We start from the raw sequence: 17,465 nt of genomic DNA, 5'->3' as shown, positions 1-17,465 counted from the left end.
CTGAAGATGCTAGCCACTCGTGCTAGCGAAACGTTAGGAAGCAATTCTAACCGACGACGGCCTAATAACCCGAAAAACCAAAATTCTTCAATTATGTATTAACCGTATTATTTACTTAAAATCAAAAATGGAGTTAGCAGGTTATCACGTTTCACTGACGATATTTTCTCTTTGTCGTTTTTCAAATAAGTCCAAAATAACCGGGATGTTTAACTTTTTAAAAATTTGGAAAAAAAAATTTTTCGTTTAAGTATTAGGATAACTTAGTTAACTTATTGAAATTCAAGACAAGAAATTTTGAAAGTCTTGACTTGAATTTCTTGCAAGAGTCTTGGTCTTGCAAGACTTTTTCAAGACTCTTGTGCAACACTAATTGGAAATGGTTTAAGAGGCTGGAAATGATGATGAAGATAATTATTAAGTATTTCCAAGCAAGTATTTCTTTTTAATTATATGTACCTTGCTTTACGACTAACGTTTTATAGTAACTATGTTTTTAAATATAATTTACTGATATTTTTCTTCTAATTTCCTATAATGTAAAACCTCCTCATATCATTCCTCGTAAATATAATTTAACTGAAAATAGTTAATAATTAATAGTAGAAAAAACAATGAGGTAAATAATACTTTGTTGATTTTTCCTTGGCATGCATGTCCACAAAAATTACTTACTAGTGCAGCTAAAACCATTATATCCTTATTAAAACGAACTCGTTTGCACGCGATCGTGCGTGCTTGTGAATATCGCGTCACGAGATCGCAATAAGCATTTGAGGTTTTAAGTTTGAGAAGCCGGCAAACTTATTGGAACCGGTAAAAGTTCGCAACCGACAAAACGCGAATGCTTTCTTCCGCTTTCAATTAGCATTAGAAACTTTACGGTGTTTTTCTTTCTTTTTCATTTGCCCATGCACCTCGCGTGATTCTCAGAGAAATACGTAAATATAGAGAGGTGCGCTTATACCATGTAGACCGGGCTTAGATTAGATTTGTTATGGGCCGAAACAAAGATATACTTCCCCGTAAGCCTATCTAAGTATGCCACAATTTCTAAAAATATTTTAATCTACGCACGAAAAATGCGTACAATTTATCTGAGATAAGAACTATCGCAAACAAGAAATAGCCATCTTATCCGATAGTCAAGCAGCAATAAAAAACTCAGTAACCACCAATTAGAAGCTGGCCAAAGAAGGCCTAGAGAAGCTTAACAAATTAGGGAAATATAATAAAGTCCTCCTACTCTGTGTGCTAGTCCACCAAGTGATAGAAAAAGCAAACGGTCTAGCTAGAAAAAGACCGAACACTCCACTAACTGTACCGTTCTGCTTCTCAAATGGAAACCAACTTAAAGCGGAACCCTGGAATGGAAAATCTCCAACGGTCCTAAGACACTTGAAGAAATTTCTCAGAACTTCAAAGATTGTTTTATATTTGAGTAAGGATAATCTGTGGATTGTCACGGGTATTTTTAACCGGACACAGGAGTAGATTGAAGCTAAGAAACAACGGCGAATGGAGATTCTGTAGTGAAATTGGGGAAACACAAGAACACCTCATCACTGACTGCGCCGAGACGACAACCATTCACGCCAAGAAGTTTGGTATGACTGATATCAGAAATGGAGAACTAACCTCTGTCAAACCGCCTCAGATACTAGCTTTTGTCAACAAGAGTCTACTAAGAGGGTATTGTAAGCTTAATATGCACCTAAAACTGATGGAATTGACGGATGAAACCATGTGCGGATTATATATCAATCTGAAGAAAAAAAGACACATTTTATGTCGGTGCGACAGTCTGGCAAATGTACCGTTCTGTGTGCTAGGCCATAGAGGTGTATAGTTCGTGAACGAACTAGTTCCAATGAACTATTCCGACCCCGGAATGAAAGGAATTAGTTCCTGGTTTCTCAAAGAACTAGTTCCTCAGGACCTGTTCCGGGATCGAGACTGTGACCGATATAGAATAATATGCGACGGCGACGGGATATTATACGACTAGCGCGCGTAGCCCGATGGTAGGTAGGAGTGGGGAGTGCCAGCCGTACGTTATCGGATCCGGACCTACAGGAATTAAACCAAATAAAAGACTAGCTTACCTACGAACGGATCGGGCCAGCGCGATCGATGCTAGGCATGAGTGGGGAGTGCCAGCCGTATGCCGTATGTTATCGGATCCGGACCTAAAGGAACTAGAGGAACTAAATAAAAGACTAGTTTACGTATGGATCAGCAAGCGCGATTGATGCTAGGCAGACGTGGGGAGTGCCAACCGTATGTTATCGGATCCGGACATAGAGGAACTATTACCCCTGCCTCAGTTCACGGGAATCTATTCAGTCGGCAGATCCGAGATATAATACAAGGCGACGACGATGGATTCGGCCTTGTCTATTGCCACAGCCGGCGCGGCGTAATTACCACAGAAAATTGTCGTGGATACTGTTTTTAATTTTTAGTTTGTTTTTTAAATATTTTATGGAAATGTTTCTCTTTAGGTCCCTAAAATTAAGAAATATCTTATAAAACGAAGTAGATATCTGATTTTTTAGACAAAAACAAGAAGCTTGAAGTGAGGAAAAATGCCATTTTTCGTAAAATTTCTGTAATATTTCTTCCAATTGATTTGTGATATAGTTTTTAAATTCGGATTTGAGTTTTTTTATTTTTTTTATCTGCAATAAAACTTATACCTATATGTTTTTAACATACACAATTACACGTCTCGTTATATCTCCGTACATTATAAAAATTATACAGATCATAATGTGAATAGTTCTGACTGACAAAGAAACGCATTAGCAAGCAAGGAGGATGTCAATGTTAGTCGGGAACTATTGTGAACTAAAGACTTAATTCAAGGAACTATTCCTCTGGAGGAACTAGAACTAAGGAACTAGTTCCTCCCAAGGAACTAGTTCCTCCCAAGGAACTAGAATTCCCACCTCTACTAGGCAATGATAAACCATTGGTAAAGAGCTATGTGGAAGATTCATTCTCCAAGTTGCTAGACTTTGTGTAATGAAGAGGAATGGAGAATGTAAACTAAGGACCAGAAGAGGATCACAATAGAACTGAAAATGTTACAGTGGACCAGGCTGTCGCATTGACATAAAATGTATTCTCTCATTTCTCATTCAGATTAACAAAATCTGCACATGGCTTTAGATGCATATTAAGTTGTTAATTGGCATAAACAACGCCCTATTAGTAGACCCACTGCAGTTTTGACAGTGTTCCTATCGCAGTGGAACAGGCTGTCGCATTGACATAAAATATATTATCTCGTTTCTCCTTAAGATTAAAAAAATCTGCATATGGTTTTAGATACCTATTAAGCTGTTCATAGGCATTAATAGCCCTGTTAGTAGACCCACTGCAGTTTTGACAGTCTTCCTATCTTTGCTTAACAGGTCTACCATAAATTTTAGCGAATGGTCTACTATAAACTTTTTTGCCTGTCTCTGCACTATTTCTCCACTATTCTAGAGATTTGTTGGTCACCCACCCATTATTTTCTTTAAATTATATTACACACAGATGCAAAAAAAACGCTACGGAGAAATTTTTGGTCAAATTTAAAGTGTTATATTTTTGTTTTTTTGAGCACTATAATTTTTTTAGCAAACTGTTTATAATTATATCAACTTTAATTCGTAAACTTAGTTTTTTTATCAACTTTAGTATTTGGCCTATTATACAGGGCTAATCGAGGGGTTGTTTTTTGACCCTAACTTTAAAACACTCTGTGCAATAATTTCGTCTGTAAATTTTCCTAAAATATAATTTTACGGTCAGAACCATGTCTCCTGAACATTTTGTTTTTTGAATCATGTCAATACATGCCTTGGTTAATTTTTAAGAGCGATATGAACTGATCACAATAAATTTGTAATTTTTTCAATTATCATTACATTTTAATGTAATTTTTTAATATGACGAGATGGTTTCGGTGACTATTGTAACGTCATAATACTCTATACTAAATTAAAAAAAAACGTTAAAGACTAACGACACAGCCTGGGTTTTAATAAAAATTAATAACAATAACAAAACTAACAATATTAAAGAAAACATCATCATCATATAAACAGAAAAAAAATGTAAAAACTACCCCTAATACTTTGTATTGCCTCCCTTGGCTGCTAGAACTGCCTGTATAGGTCCGTTCATACTGTCATTGAGGCTGCATATATCATATTGCGTTATGTTTCCCCATTCTTCTTTAAGGACCAAGCGAAGTTCATTTAATGAAGCTGGTACCGCTTCGTGACCTCTAACCCTCCTCCCAAGCATTTCCCAAACGTCGAACATGATGGGCAGTTTATAGTGGTATATAGCTTACAATAATCACTAAATCCGCCAAAAATAACTTCAAAAAGAAATGATAATTGAAAAAATTGCAATTGGTGGCAAGTTCATTTCGCTCTTAAAAAATAACAAAGGCATGTATTGACATGATCCAAAAAACAAAATATTCAGGAGGTATGGTTCTGACCGGAAAATTATATTTTAAGAAAATTTACACATTACAGTTGAGGGTTGGAATCTTTGGTGTTACACAGCAAAATAAAAACACTAAATCACCACAATACACCAAAACACTTTTACTTTTACACTGGACGCGCGTTTCGCTAACCATGTTAGCATCATCAGCAGATGATTATAAACTAAAGTACAATCTACAAGTTGAGCGTTTATATACTCGCTCAGTGGGCCCCGAGTGGGCGTGGCAAAATCTAGCCAACCGAGTCAGAGCCAACTAAGCGTAACAGTTACATTTCCGCCACTAGAGTAGTAGGAACAAAGAACTTGAAGGAATTGGACCGTTGACTCTGTTCATACTATCTTTACATTTATCAATTCTGATGCTTTCATATGCATCTAATTGCCTGTAATTTGAGACTTGTTTAATTAATTTTAAATTATTAAGATCTATACAATGTTCTTTATGAACAATATGTTCGGCAACGCAAGATTTATCCGGTTTACCATATCTTATCTGAGCTAAATGTTCTTTAAATCTAGTTAATATTGATTTTCTAGTTTGCCCAACATATTTCTGATTACAATCTTTACAAGAAATTTCATAAATACCCGACCTTTCCAGTGGAGGTGTTTTATCCTTTGGATTACCTAATAATTGTTGTAATTTATTATTAGCACTATACACAAGTTTATAATTTACATTCTTCAAAATTCCTTTTAGACCACGGGATAACTCTCTATCAAACGGCATCGAAAAATATTTAGACGTGTCTTTCTCCACTTGAAAAGTCGAATTTTCAGAAATCATTAACCTATACCTACGTTTTCTAATTAATTTATCAACTAGTGAAGGAGAATATCCATTACACTCAGCTACATTCCTAATGTAATCTCTTTCTATTTCATATCTTTCTTTGGAAAGTGGGAAACTAAGTTATCTATGAACTAGGAAATTTAAACTAGCCATTTTATGTTCAACACTATGATGTGATTCATTAGGAATATATCTGCGTGTGGTCGTATTTTTCCTATAGATATTAAATTCCAGGCAATTATTAATATTTCTAATAACTCATACATCTAGAAATGGTAATCTGTCGTTGTTCTCAATTTCATGCGTAAATTTAATGGAAGGAAACGATTATTTAACTTAGAAATAAAATTATCTATGGTGTCTGAATGTGTGTCAAAAACAGCAAAAATATCATCCACATACCTAAACTATACTCTTGGAAAATACTCAAACTGATTCTTAGCCTCCACTTCAAACCTGCTCATGAATAAATTAGCCAAAAATGGAGACAATGGATTACCCATTGCTGTACCTTCCCGCTGTTCAAAAAAGTTGTTATTAAATTGAAACAATTTTGTTTCATACATAACGATGTAAGCTCAATATATTCACTCACAGTTTTGTTGTCGAGACCATTTGCGTTCAGTAATTCCTTTAAGTAGCCTAAAGTATGTGGAATTGGAACACTTGGGAACAACGAAGATACATCAAAGGAGACCAAAATTTCACCTTCATGCAATGTTATATCTTTAATTTTGTTAATGAATTCAATATATTATTTTTAACTGAGAAAGAAGGTTCATGATCAGGTAAATTTTCGAACTCCCTTGATAACCATTTTGCCAAATTATAAGTCGGAGAACCTACAGCCGAAACAATTGGGGGCATAGACTTGTCCGGTTTATGAATTTTTGCAAAGCATACAATTTTGGTAATGAGGGATTGGATACTTGCAATTTTCTCTTTAAAATTTACACACGCGAAATTATTGCACAGGGTGTTTTAAAGTTAGGGTAAAAAAACAACCCCACGATTAACCCTGTATAATATGCGAAATACTAAAGTTTATAAAAAACTGAGTTTACGAATTAAAGTTGATATAATTATATACAACTTCCTAAAAAAATCATGAAAATAGGGCTACAAATAACAAAAATATAGCACTTTAACATACAAAGAAATAAAAATATATACAAAAAAATATTTAGTTTCTCAGGTGGAAAATTGTTATTCTATTTCCAAGAATTTTGCTGTCATGACAATTTTAGATGTTTGATTTAGAATTTATTATTTATTTAAAAACGAAAACCAAACATATAATATTCACCTAATAAACTCGTCACTGAATAGACAAGAGCATAAAAGAAGCGCATACAATCCAAGTCGATGTAGATAAAGCGTTGAAATATTTATAGCGTGTTTAAAATAGTTCTCGATCCGTTCGTCTGCTTCTATAATCGCGATAATAGTCATTAGCAAAACTATTTTAATAATGTATGTGTATATAACGTATACATACTAGAGATGCAAATGATACATCGATAATTCCGAAACATCGATATTTGCCACTGATATTCAACTATTGTAAATGTAAACTAACAATGTATCGATATTTTTCTAACGATGTTTCACGTCGATTCTTTCAAAGAAACAGAGCCATCTATTTTAAGTCTTGAGCAGGTAGTAAATCATAAAATGACATTATTTATCTGCACAGGTTTTGCTAGTTGGGACATAACTAGTGTTATCTGCACTATAACGAAATCGAAATGTTTTACAAGATACATAATTATAATTTTGGAACACATCCATAGAAAAATTAAACACTAGTTAATTAAAAAGAAGTATACTATTAATTTTGATTAAATCATATTTTATCGTCATAGTACCGGGTGGCCAACTAAGAATGGACGCCGGCTGTATCTCAGAAACTACTTATCGTATAACTTTAGGAAAAAAATTCTAATAAGTAAATCGATCAAGAGAAATGACTGAAAATTATTTTCAAGTTCGAAAAATGTCCGCCAGGGGGCGTTTCTCTGATAGTCAATCAGAAAACAGAGTTTTTCCCAAAAATATGCAGGTGAATAGGTATTTTAAATATTACTATTAAAATCATCGAGAAATTTGTAATTTTTTTTGATATAGAGTATTTTGCCCTATCTCATAAAATAAAGTGGTGGGGGAAGGTTAAACTTGCTTTTATTAAAATAAGGATAACTCCGGTTTAGGTTAGCCGATTTAAACTTTCTTCCTTAATGATTTCCAGTATAAATTGGGTTTCAATATTTTTTTCCTGGTAGCTAGAGGTCGCTGTTTGACATCTTAACAGATATTGCGCTTTTGTAGAAAAAAAATAAATAGAAGGCTATATTTCTCTTTTCACAGTTAAATAGAGCACAAAATTTCCAAAATATTAGCGCCAAACCGCAACTTTCTATCTTCTCTCTAACGGGAGATATTTAGAAAATAAATCATATTAGGCTGTCGCCTAGGATTATAAGGTCTAAAAATTATAGTAGTAGGCTAGGAAACAAAAAGAGATAAATTGGTTACGTCAAAATATCAAAACATATATTTTAATTTTATTTTAATACCATTTAATTGTTATTTATCCATTTTCGTTCTTCATTTGACCACATAAATTAAAACCCAGGCATATTGAATCCGATATGACCTAGCTGGCCATATGTCTATTTAACTCGTTGATTATGCAATGGGCACTTTGTTTACTTACTTGCTTAGTCAAACTGCCTGAATCCATTTTTGACTTTGATCAAATCAGTGTGATAAAACTGAGAAGCTGTAAATTGTTGTTCGGGGAGAGTTGTATTGAGTGCTATTGCACCACGCACAATTACAACCTTCTTTTCGTATTGACATTTTTCGTCAATTTTATTATCATTTGAAATTGCCACAACACAACGCGACTTATTTCTACGGCACAAGAAGCCACAAATCATCCGTGTTGCGCGCGCCTTCTGTTTTGACGTTTCTACCTAACCTATATTTATTTTCGATTTCGGTGTTTATTTTATATTTTGTGTCTGAATTTGAACTTAACTGACTACTACACTATTACCTTAAATTCACGTGTACCTAATCATAGTAAAAAATCATAACTAATGAATTAACGCCCTCCAAATAACCACGCTAACCAACCCGCCAAATAATTAAAAACAATAAACAATGGAACCCTAACCTCAAAATATCTCGACCAATAGGAAATGGAATACATACACGGATGATTTGTGGCTTCCTGTGCCGTAAACTTGAATCACAACGCGTGTGTATATACTACCCGAAACAGCATTACATTACACCAACTTTGTACCTGAGAATTTTATAGTTTCAGTAACTGCACTAGTAAAAACCAAAATACTTAAATATTATGACATAGCCACGATTTCAATATTATTTTAATATGATCAACATAAACGGTCACTCAACTCAAACATTAGTCAGGCAGTTCTAATTTCTACCGTACCGAGCGCTGATGTTGGAATTTTCAAAATCGGTTGAAATGCACCAAGTCTATACCTTAAAAAACATCGATGTTACGTTTACATCCCTAATACCTACATAATATTAAATTGAAGCGTGGAAAGTGTGTAGTTTATTAGTACGCTGAATCGTTCCAAATAAAATATATACACGCTCATAAGTAGTTCGATCACATATAGTAAACAAATCTTACGAATACGTTTCGCCAAAGTTGAAAGGCGCTTACTTTAAAAATACACGATATATACAAGTAACAGACGGATCTAATTATATGTTGGGATATTTTTGGACGAGTCCACTGTCTCGCGAAACAATCATCGTGAGTATGACTTAGTATCCTACTTTTTTCTTTTTAGTTCAATTATCCGTATTGAAAGCTGAACTGAGATATCTAGGAGGCTTTCTTGACAAGAAAACAGTAACAAACATGTGTGCAAGATATAGAAAAAATTATCATAATGGATCTATTAAATTCAAAAAAGTAATATCAAAATGGTATATGTATAAGCATGAGGGGTGTCATATTTTCGGTTATTTTATGGGATTTCTCGTTTATGTGTAGAGATATACAAAGATATGGCTTCCACATTACTGGGCTATTTTTTATGAAACTAAACATGCTAAACACAGATTTGTCCTAGCCCTCTTAGTTCCTAAAATATGAGTATTTTAAATTGTTGCATTTTTTGACTCTCTTCGTATCTTCGTTGCCTTATAACTTATCGAAAAGGTGAAAACTGTGTACCGTAATTTTTTATTACGTGGAATCCAGTGGCGTAAGTAGTTTTTCGTTGGGAGCTGTCATTTTCGAAATAATATGACTCAAACTTATGTTTTTAAATGGGACAGCTTGTACCTTACTTTTTTTATTTGCTTTGTTATGAGCTCGGAGTTACGGGGTGTTTTTCAAAAATGTGCATTTTTAACAAATCGCTGTAACTTTTTTGCTATGGAAAATTTTGTATTTTTATGAAAACATTTCCAAGGCACCTTTTTACGTAGAATTTAATGGTTTACGTATAATTTTTTTAAAATTAATAACTTAAGAGTTATCAACAGAAAAATTGATTTTTTATTTGGGACACCCTGTATATTTTTAATTAACTGAAAAGAACTTAAAATTAACTTTTCAAAAATATAGCACACTTGATATTTTTTTAATCCCCTTCAAAATACAGAATTTTTAACAGTTCGCCACTTTTAACTAGTTGGCTTTGGATCTCTTATTGATGATATGCCCCTAATGGAACTCGAAAACATATTTTTCCAGCAAGACGAGGCACCGCACCCCCTCAGAACGCTGAAGTTATTAGCAAATTTTTGCAGCCAATTTCAAGAATAATAATTGAATAGCTAACCAAGATCCCAACCTTTGGCCGTCGATATCTAAGATAAGTTGTACGCATCTCTCGATAGCGTAGATTTCTGCCTGTAGGATACTAGGGTAAGTGCCCATTGGTTCGGAGTAATTAGCTCTCGGCCCAAACACTCCAATCCCTGTTCCCGTATTGGTTTTGGAAGCATCAGTATACCAAATTATGGTATGGTCTTTTAACTGCTGGGCAAGCGTTTCGCTCTTCCAATCCTTCTTATTGCTCAATACTACATTGACATGTTTGTCAAAGTTGTACGTTCTTGGCCTATCGTCCACTGGGAGTTGCAGGAGTGGTATTTCCTTTTTGAGGCTGTTCCAAGCCCCTGATCTAATCTCATGTCTTGGTTTGCTATTTATTTGTATTGTTATTATATATAGTTTAAATGTGTTGATGTTGGTTAAATAAATTTTAAATTGTTATAAAATTGAGCATCTCTCATTGCAAATATTATTTTCGTTTTAATTGATCAGCTAGAATTTTTTTGCATTACAGCCGGCGCCGTTCAAAGCCTACTTATTTAAAGTGGGCGAATTTTTATAAACTCTATATCTCGAAGAGGAATCGAGCAAAATATTAAGTGCGCTATATTTTTGGAAAGATAATTTTAAATTATTTTCAATAAATTAAAAATATATAAGGTGTTCCATATAAATAATCAAATTTTCTGTTGATAATTCCTAAATTATTAATTTAAAAAAAAATTATACTTAAATCATTAAATTCTACGCAAAAAGGTGCTTTGGAAATGTTTTCATAAAAATACAAAATTTTCCATAGCAAAAAAGTTACAGCGGTTTGTTAAAAATGCACATTTTTGAAAAACTCTGAAACGGTAACAGATATCGATATGCGGTTTTCACCATCATGTTTATGGCAAAAATTAAGCTCCAGACACCGGTAATAGTTTTCGTCTATCTCCTATAGAAAACGGTGTTTCCCTTTAAAAGCGTCCAATTTGGCCCACCCTGTACAGCCTCGTCGCAAAAAATATAATTTTACTCCTAATAAAATAATACACTATTTTGCCTTGTTTCTGAAAATAAGCATAGAGTATATTGTATTTTTAGAAAGTTCATAATATCCTATTTAAAAAAAAAAACATAAATTTGGGTCATATTTCAAAAATGACAGCTCCCAGCAAAAAAATAGTACACCACTGAATTTTACGTGAAAACCCCTACGGGGCCCAGTTTTCACCCTTTCGATAAGTAATAAGACAGCCGAGATACGAGGGAGGTCGAAAAAATTCATGGGGCTGGAACAAATCTGTGTGTAGCCAGTTTTAGTTTCATAAAAAAGTAGTACAGTATGTAAAAACCGCATCTTTGTATCCCTACTCATAAACGAGACACCCCATAAAACACACGAAAATAGGATACCCTGTATATTATTAGCACTTTTTTGTCCCACTTTTAACAGGCCAAAACTTTTTTATGCCTCGAGCTGGAACGTTCATTCAATAACAATAAGTAGTATTCTCTTACTAAAATTCGACCAGTGGTCGTCTGTCCTGAAATCAGTTCGCCTGCCCAATCTTTGGCTTCGGTCATGAAGGTGCCCTCGAATTCCTGCTTGCCCTGCCTCGCGGCCTTCTGTTCCTTCTGCTTCGGATCGTTTGGGCCATATTCCGCCTCCTTGCGGCAACATAGGAATGCAAACAGCCTCCATACCTGTAAAAATAATCAAAGGCAATAAAGAATATCCTGTTTTTCACATAATACTGGGCGTGTATCAAAAGTGGCTCACCCTTATAACGTTAACCAAATAAACTTTTTATTTTTTCATATAAAAAACGAGATTTGGTATATATGTGACATAAATCAGCATTGATTGACGTCTTTAAATGTTTCCGGTCACTTCCTGTTTCACCGGAAATGACTACAACTTTTGATTTTTAAATAGCACCCTCGGTATTTTTTTACTTTATTCGATAGAAAATGGCACTCTAAATAGAATGACATATTATATGTCAACTTTTGACATTTTCGCATATGATTTATTTGAAATTGTAACATGCGATTCGTAACGACAATTCGACTCGAAATACCAAGTGTGTGATACCAAATTATTCGTAAAAAAATGTTTTTTTTCCAAATATGCTAATGAGCTACCCTTGTTCCGTTTGAAAAAAATGAGATATGATTAAAAATACGATTTGAGTATCTTTTAACCGGCCAGGACAAGAAACTAAAAACATCGGACGATCAAATCTATTTTTCCAAGGCTCATTGATTAAAAAATTAGTGTTTTAGAACAGCTATGGCACTCTAGATTGGAATTTAAAATACGATGTTTTTTTAAGCGAAAATGTCAAAAGTTGACATATGATATGTCATTCTATTCAGAATGACATTTTCTATCGAATAAAATAAAAAAATACCGAGGGTGCCATTTAAAAATTAAAAGTTGTAGTAATTTCCGGTAAAACAGGAAATGACCGGAAATAATTGAAAACGGCAATCAATTCTAATTTATGTCATATATTAACATACCAAATCTCCTTTTTTAATTGAAAAAAAATTAGCGCCGGGAGGCACGTATAGCCGCCCATACTAAAATAGGTTTATAAAAAATTGGTAGGCAGTTCTTTTAGTTTCAAAGTAAAGGAATTTTTCCAATTTTGGTCCGCGGTTATTTCCCCTATCCGCCACCTGGGGTCGCGTCCGATGGGAGTTTGGAGTTCTCCACACGAATTTTCTCAAAAACGGACTACGGAAACGCGGAATATCTGAAAAACTGCGACTTTGACTGATTTTGATGTTATTTCAAATTTTGTTGCAAATATTATTTCTAATCTTAAATTGAAAACCGCGTTTCGCTAGCTACTGTAATTTTGGAGTTACGATTTTTTAAAATTTTTACACCCCCACCAAAAACTAATGGCCAGATTCTCGGGTGCCACAGTATTTTTGTGCCAAATTTGGTTAAAATCGGTTTAGCGGTTTTTGAGTTATCGTATTACAGACGGACAGACTGACAGAGAGACAGACAGACAGACAAACACCATGAAAATATTTTGTATTTAGGTCATTTATGACCCAAATAACTCATTTTGAGTGAAATTAAAAAAACTTTTTTTTGTCGATCTTAATAGCCTACCATACCTGTTGGTATGATCGGCTAAAAATAAAAAAGTTATAGGGGTGAGCCACTTTTGAGGCGCACCCGGTAATAACTGAATTAGTCTAGTAAGTAAGTAAGTAGGAAAAGTCTAGTAAATCCTGAAATGAAATTGGAGAAGTTAAATTCTTCGCGCGTATCAGTGGCGGACTAAGCCTATCGGGGGCCCGGGGCGGCGAAGCTAAATGTGGCCCCCGGTCTGTTCAGAAAATAATATACTTCTAATGCACATTTTGTAAAAATTGAATGACTTATGTATAATGGTTGACAAAATTGAAGTATTTATACAGGGTGTCCCAGGCTGAGCCTGCATTAGAAGTTTCTAGAGAACTACAATATCTAGATCCGAGATTTTGTGCATATCATTGTTTCACAATGAGATCTATCGATTAAAAATATTTTCAATATGGCGGCACTTTCGGAAGTACCGGAAGTTGACAGCAACTTTCTTATTTCAAACGGGTGACCGCATTTTTTATTACTTACTTAAATTCTCTGTAAAATTTTATGGATTTTGATATTAAACACTCTAACCTAACGTCAACCGTTTTTGAGCAGAAAAAATATTTATAATTAGGAAAAAACTGCCTGTCAAAAATATGTATATAGCCTAAACGTCAAATTTAGTGATTGCCACAACCACTGTACCATAAAGAGAAGACATGTGGCTATCTATTTAAAAAAATTAAATAGTCCGAATGTCATGTAATAATGGCCGCAGCAGATGTCATGGAATTGAGCGATTAAAAAATTATCATAAAGAAAATTTTTTCAAATGGAAATATTTTTTTATATTTACACCATTTAAAATAAGAAAGTTTCTGTCAAATTCCGGTATTTCCGGAAGTGTCGCCATGTTGAAAATATTTTTAATCGATAGATCTTGTTGTAAAACAATAATGTGCAGAAAAACTTTCGATCTAGATATTGTCGTTCTCTTAAAACTTCTAATGCACGCTCAGACTGGGACACCCTGTATACTGTAATAATTATAATAAAATCGATATAGATATAAATATGTTACTCATCAGCAGTGCCGTCTTTACGACCTGGGGATCTGATGTGCCCGAGCCCGAGGTAATTAAGGGCCTTAGCTCTAAAAGACTGCAGAAAAACGTCATTTTTAATAATATCAATTTTTAAAGCTTATAATATTTTCAAATTGAAAAACGAATGCAATTTGATGTAATAAAACAATGTTTGCATGTATTTAATGGCAACTTATGATGACAAAGTGATGAAAATACCGGTTCCACATATGAGCCGCGTTAATTTCGCTAGCGTTCCAGGGAAATACCGCGACAAAACATCGTTCTCTGTCTCAGGCCTGTGGCCTCCGTTACAATAAAGATTTCACTGCTCATCATCGGTTAAAGAAGCTAGTATACAAGTTATGCTGTGCAATGGATGTAATTTAAAATGTTTATTCAGTAAAAATAAATAATGAAACCATTGAAAAATAACTTAAAAGCTAAAATAAATAAATTCAGTCTCAAAATATATAAAAAATAATAATTATTCCATATTTTAAACAAAGAAAAGTATTCCCCTTATTTGATTTCCTAAAGAGAACATGCCAATCACAACTACTGGGGCCTGATAATTGATAATTAATAAATATCAATTACCTTAATACCTTTATTCAAATAACACCATACATGGCAATGTCAATATGACAGTAAATAATATTGAAGTCACTAGTTTAAATATCTGCTTCCATTTATACTGTTTATAGTTGGCGTATACGTATGGTTTGCATAGTCCACCTACAAACTGCTTCCTAACTACTGAACACATATTGGCCTTATTTGCCAGTTGATTAAAAAAAATTACTAAGATTTGGAGGCCCCCTAAAAGACGGGGACCGGGGCGGACCGCCCCTACCGCCCCCCCCTTAGTCCGCCACTGGAGCGTACATAAGCAAAATTAAGAAAGACCACCTAAGAAAAATTACATAGCATAGAATTATATAATAGATATTTACGATACAAGTGAGTTAACAGCATCATTAAGATACGCGTGTGAAAGTTGCACAACGAGTTGTGTAACCACACAAGTATCATAATGGAGTTAACTCGCGTGTATTGTACAATATTTTATCTACGTCTAAAATGCGTGAGTTAAGAGACTCTTAACTCACTGACGTAGATAAAGGTACTTACCAGCACGATACAGAGCCCTGCCAAAAACGTGCATATGGAGGAGAGCAGGAAGCACCAGTACTTGCGCACCTGCAGACACTTTTCGGGCGCGACCAGCAGCAGGGTGTCGTTGTTGTACTTGGCCCAGGTGGCGTTGAGGGCGGCCGCGGCCGCCGCCGCGCTGCAATTGTTGGCGGAGGGGGAGGGCGGGCCGACGCCGCCCCTCGGGCTCTCGGCCGTCATTCAGCGGCCGCCCGCGCTGCCGCCCCGTGGACCATCGGTGCAGGCCGAGCCGACCCTGCGCTCGTTCTGGAATCTTGACTGAAACGGAAAAGAGAGATATATCACAGCTTATTACCCAAGCAGCCTTTTTAGACACAAAATCGAAACAAAATCTCTGCTGAGAAACGTTGCGAAACAGTTTTGTCACATTTTTGATACATATGTTTCATAACATAGATCGCTTTTTGTTTCGAAACATTTTACCAAAATATGGTTTCGCTATATAAGCTATAACAATAAAGATCTTAGTGTGACAAAATTTTCGAAACTTTTAAGAAACATATGTGGCTCACATTTACGGATTTCCTATCCGTTTTGTGCCTGAACAGTTTCCATAATTTATTTGTTATTCTGTCAAATATGAGAACATAACCTTACTTTATTGTTTTGATTTTGTTCTGCAGTTTTTGCATTTAAGCATTCTTCAAGTTTTTATAGTACCTACTATAATTTAAAAAAACAGAAAGAAGGACACATATATATGGTAAGTACAAATACAGATATTTTTTTATGCGATTTTATAATTTTTTATTATACGCATTACAGAGATGATTTGTTTTAAGTGTAAATGTAATAACAACTACTACCCATACCTAGCATACCGTTTCCATTTTGTGTCAAGAAACAGATACAATTATTAGAAACATTACTTAAAATGTGTCCAAAAATGCTACTTGGGTAGTGAAGACCAAATGCAAGACCAAGACTCCCTTCGTCTTGGTCTTGGACAGATTTAAAGTCATTATTTTTCTGTAAAATGTGGTATAACAACCCAGGGTCGTTCAACAAAATTGAAAAGGTATTTTTTGGCCAACAATATATACAGCAAGTACAATACAGCAGACAAACAAGATATATGCTTTAGTTAACACTATAGTGAAATAATAAGGAAACATTTACTTTACCGTTAATAACATTCTTTGTCACAATAACCAAAATTTACAGACCAAAACAACATTAATGCATCACGAACGGCAGTCTCAAAGCTATTACCTAACACATATCATCTCTGTTCGTTGTCTGATTTCCCTCTCCCTAATTTGTGAATAATATTTTTAAAATCAATAATTATTGTTTAAAAACTCTAAACGTTCTATAACCCAGTGTGAGTACATATTATCAAAGCAAACCTTTGAAGGAGGGTAAAAGGACAATAACTCACAATCTTTAACTCACAATCAGGCTCAAAAGATAAAAGTCAACCTAGGAAGTACAACCGCTCGGAAGAAATAAAATTAGTTAGAGCTAATGTTAACATCTCTCAAAGGATGGTGTGCGTTATTTTTGTTCAATTTATCTCTGAAAAATGAGATGTAGAAAAAAATAGGAAAAAAGTCCAGATCGGTATTTAAATTAATAAAATTTATGATGAAGGTGTCTTGAATCCCAAAATGTCAGATTGAAAAATTAACCTTACCTTCTTGTATAAGAAAGAAAGTGTTAATGGCAAAGTGGAATTAAATTTTCGAAAACTAAAAATAAAAGAAAATGACATGTTATTTTTAAATTAATAATTTTCCTTCAACGTTTATAACGATATAAAATCATTCGCATATGTAAACACGACTCTGTGATGAATTATAACATCTTATTTTCTGTTGACTTACCCGAGCAAGACTGAATCTTGAAAATATTCTCCCGTTATAAATAGCCAAACACTATAAACCGTTTGGCATAGAAAAGAGGAAGTGGGATTATTGCACCGAATGCAAGTAGTAAGCCTTTCACCAAATTTATCGGTCAAATCAAATCACC

General features: G+C 34.4%; 1 protein-coding gene across 1 annotated transcript in view; it reads right to left on the bottom strand.

Moving 5' to 3' along the window:
- The window catches only part of LOC115884458 (calcium-activated potassium channel slowpoke), a 165,464-nt gene extending 149,862 nt beyond the window's left edge, over positions 1-15,602 (bottom strand). The window contains exons 1-2 of the mRNA XM_030903048.1: positions 15,450-15,602; positions 11,652-11,837 (exon numbers count right to left, since the gene is read on the bottom strand). Coding sequence (XP_030758908.1) covers positions 11,652-11,717 — 66 coding nt within the window. The 5' untranslated portion in view covers positions 11,718-11,837; positions 15,450-15,602. The remainder of the gene's footprint in view (positions 1-11,651; positions 11,838-15,449) is intronic.
- Between the last annotated feature and the right edge of the window lie 1,863 nt (positions 15,603-17,465).

This window comes from Sitophilus oryzae, unplaced genomic scaffold (genome assembly GCF_002938485.1).
Source record: "Sitophilus oryzae breed Bouriz unplaced genomic scaffold, Soryzae_2.0 scaffold_249_pilon_pilon, whole genome shotgun sequence".
Classification (NCBI taxonomy): Eukaryota; Metazoa; Arthropoda; class Insecta; order Coleoptera; family Curculionidae; genus Sitophilus; species Sitophilus oryzae.
This window is presented reverse-complemented; position numbering and strand designations above follow the sequence as displayed.